The sequence below is a fragment of the Heterodontus francisci genome, chromosome 45 (assembly GCF_036365525.1).
Source record: "Heterodontus francisci isolate sHetFra1 chromosome 45, sHetFra1.hap1, whole genome shotgun sequence".
NCBI lineage: Eukaryota > Metazoa > Chordata > Chondrichthyes > Heterodontiformes > Heterodontidae > Heterodontus > Heterodontus francisci.
The window spans coordinates 11,016,377-11,020,220 of record NC_090415.1 but is presented as its reverse complement, the minus strand read 5'-3'; the positions used below and the strand labels follow the sequence as shown (position 1 = coordinate 11,020,220).

Below are 3,844 nucleotides of genomic sequence, written 5' to 3'. Positions count from 1 at the left end.
GAGAGACACAATTCCAAAGAAAGAGTCACTTTCCCGAAACGTTAACTCTGTTTCTCTCTCCACAGATGATGCCAGACCTTTTGGAAATGTAAGACTGATACACTCTCTCTCTCCCTCTCTCACCCCTCTCTCTCTTTCACTCTCCCTCTCTCTGTCCCTCTGTTGCTGTATATTAAAGGGTAATGGTGTTATTGAGCGTGTTATGGACACGCTGAACAGACGGTGTCTTCAGTCCTGCATCGAAGGACGGAGAGAACCAGCCTGTCACTGCCTGGAATAAAAAAAAAACACAGCGTCTGAATGGGGGATTATTCTGTAACTGGACATCTCTCCTTGTTGACAATGGGATGTCTGGGACACCTGGAAAAATATGGATAGACTATAGGAAGAGACAGTCGATAATTTGTATTTTCACCGTCAGGAAACATGTTTCTGTGTGCGATCAATAACATCAAACCGGACAGTAGTTTGAACACATTCAAAGCTGTGATTTGCTCTTGCCGTCGAACCTAATAAACAGACAACATTCGCAGCGCCAGTCTCAGAGTGTTTCACACTTACTGAGTCTAGAAAATACAAATACCCACCGTGAATCCGCAGCACAGGCCGAGCGGAGGGGAAATCCTGTCCTGGGAACGCTAAATTGAGCGAAGAGTTCGGCCTGAGATTGTGTGGATGTGAATATTGTGTAAGAGAGTGTATTAAAGGGGCGGGAGCGTTAGTCTAATGCCACTGTGTTTGTGGGTCTGGTCTCATCGTCGGATTTCCGAGTCCCTTTTGTGTAAAAAAACAAGATTTTCCAGTCAAAGAAGCACTTTGCTCCCCTTCTAATCCTCAATGTGGGAATTCAGTGTTGTTTGTTTGTTGATTTCAAGATTTTAATCGAAAAGTATGGAACATGTCAGCGATCGGCTGAGAGAGAGTCATCAGTGCAGCAATGAAACGGGTTTCAGTCGAAAATGGAGTCTTGACTTCAAGTGAAACCTTTGTGACAGCAAACATTCTGATGTCAGAGACAGGAAGGATCTAGCCTGGGACTCTGGAATACCCGAATTTCAGTGGAATTGGAGAGTTTAGGACCAGAGAGAAACACAGAGAGGCAGCAGGAGCCAGGAGCTGACAGCAGGTTGTCTCCGCCCCGTCCGCTCGCTGCCTTTAAGTTGCTCAGTGCCGCCACCACCAGCTTCATTTCTCACCCAGTTCTGACTGACAGAGAGACTTTGTGCAGAGTCCTGGACATGACCGATACTGCAGCCGCCGAAACGGCTCCTCCAGCCGCCGCCGCTCAAGTCAAGACTCCCAAGAAGAAGAAGGCGGCTCCTCGGAAAGGGTCAGGCGGTCCCAAGTTGGGCGAGCTGATCCTCAAGACTGTGGCGGAATGCAGTGTCCGCAGTGGGATGTCACTGCAGGCAATAAAGAAGGCTCTGCGTGTTAAAGGTGTCGATGTGGAGAAGAGCAAGTTCCCAATCAAGCAAAGTATCAAGCGGCTTGTGGCGAAAGACTTCCTGGTGCAGACGAAGGGCACGGGGGCCTCCGGCACCTTCAAAATCGCGAAACAGGAAAAGAAGGGAAATGTGGTGAAGAAGATTAAGACAGGAGCAGCCAAGAGATCTTTAGTGAAGAAAACAGCTGCCAAGAAACAGATCACAAAGAAAACAGCCAAGAAATCCCCAGGGAAGAAAATAGTCGCCAAGAAAGTGAGCAGCAAGAAGACGGCAGCCAAGAAAGTGAGCAGCAAGAAGACGGCAACGCCAAAGAAGGCGGTAAAGAAAGCAACGCTTCCAAAAAAATCTCCAGTGAAGAATGCTAATAAAGCCAAGAGGGCCACGGGCGGAAAGCCGCCCAAGAAAGTTCAATCATCAAGGGGCGGGAAGAAGCCGAAAGCAGCAAAGGCTCAGAAAGCAGCCCCTGGAAAGAAGTGAAACAGCACGGGAAACTTGTAGACATCTGAACCCAAAGGCTCTTTTCAGAGCCACCCACGTCTCTCAGCAAAGAGCTGATCCCCGATCAAATGATCCCTGTCCCGCAGTCGTGTGCACATTTCACCTAGAAATGATTTGAAGTAAATCCAAGTTCCCTGGTGACTCTCAACCCAGCCATTCCTCACTCTCTGCAACAAATCAGGGATGTCCGGGCCTCACTGTACCCGGGTATATGTTCGGTGAAGTCTCAGCTCATGCTCGTTTCAGGGTGACAGCCTGTAACACAGTAACACGGGCGAGATACCCCGCGTCACATCTCAAACCCCAATACATGATTTTGTATAATTCAGCTGGGGTTCGGTTTCAGTAAACTGTTCAATCCGTCTGGGAGGAGAGGTGTGCCGAAACAGGTTGACTTGTGATCGGAAGCACTGCACTTCGGCTTTTATATTACTAACTTTTAATTGTTACAGATCCGTATTGAGACCGCCGGTTTTTGTTATCATTGGCGATAAAGGCCGAATCTCCATGTTTTATGCTGAGCTCTAATGTCGAGAACTGTTTTTTTTTAATTGGTGGATCGAGCAAGTGGGAGGCGGAGCGAGAGGATCAAAGACATTTCTCTGCTCTGTCTGTCACTCAGTTTCCTCCAGACCCGCCTCTGGCTCTCTGTCTCTTTCACAGTCAGGTCGGGGCAGGCTGTATAAAAAGGCAGCAGAAACTACTCGTTTCTCATTCAGAATTAGGTTTGTCTGAAGAAACATCATGACAGGAAGAGGCAAAGGAGGCAAAGGACTGGGCAAAGGCGGAGCAAAGCGGCACCGCAAAGTGCTTCGTGATAACATCCAGGGCATCACCAAGCCAGCAATTCGCCGCCTGGCTCGCCGTGGCGGAGTGAAGCGCATCTCGGGTTTGATCTATGAGGAGACCCGCGGGGTGCTGAAGGTTTTCCTGGAGAATGTGATCAGAGATGCGGTCACCTACACTGAACACGCCAAGCGCAAGACGGTCACCGCCATGGATGTGGTGTACGCTCTGAAACGCCAGGGCCGCACTCTCTATGGATTCGGCGGCTAAACAAATCCACCTTGTCTACCAAAAACAAAAGGCTCTTGTAAGAGCCACCCAAAACCTCACATTGAGATAAGTGACCTTGAAAGTGCAGCGGGGATGTCTTGGGATGTGAAATTGTTGCAGCTCATCCAATGTTATGTGGACTTTATCAGATCAGTATTGCATTCTCTTATAGTCACTTTACGTCTCGCACATTTTTTCACTGTCTTCTTCTGTTCCATGTTTAATAACCGCGTCATGAATTAAAAGATTGCATTTGATAATGTCCATTGCTGACCTGAACTGCCGGTAAAGATGTAGAAAAGGATTTACTCCCGTTAGAGTAAGAAATGGCCGGAGGTTTATTCCCGCCAGAGACCGAACAGGGAATGAATCCCAATTCAAACCGTGTTGGAAGACACAGAGGGGGATCGAGGGCGGAAAAAAATGACGCTAAAAGCACTGAGATTTTATAATTGTTCCCGCCAAATTAGGTTTTCTTTCATCTTTGCGTCGTTTACTAATTTGAAAATGGCGGGCTCTTTGAAATTGATTCAATTTCAGTTGCAGTTCAACCGGATGTTGCCGGGACTGGAAAAAATGCAGCTATGAGGAAAGATTGAATGGTCCGTGGTTGTTCTCTGTGGCACAGAGAATGCTGAGGAGAGATCTGATTGAATTGGATAACATTTTGAGAGGCCTGGATAGAGTGTAGGCGAAGGGCCAATTTACCTTCATACAGAGGTCACTGACTAGGGGTCAAAGACTTAAAGCGTTTGGTAGAATGATTAGAGGGAAGATGAGGACAAGGTTTTTTTCCCCTCTCATCTGGAGGATGGTGGGGGTCTGGAACTCAATGCCTGAAAGGG

The 3,844-nt window shown here is 47.8% G+C and overlaps 1 protein-coding gene across 1 annotated transcript; it reads left to right on the top strand.

Moving 5' to 3' along the window:
- The first annotated feature begins 1,212 nt into the window (after positions 1–1,212).
- On the top strand, positions 1,213–1,922 carry LOC137356382 (histone H1-like). Its single transcript, XM_068022268.1, has one exon. It carries the CDS (start codon positions 1,239–1,241, stop codon positions 1,920–1,922), a length of 684 nt encoding a protein of 227 aa, XP_067878369.1. The 5' UTR covers positions 1,213–1,238.
- The last annotated feature ends 1,922 nt before the right edge of the window (positions 1,923–3,844 follow it).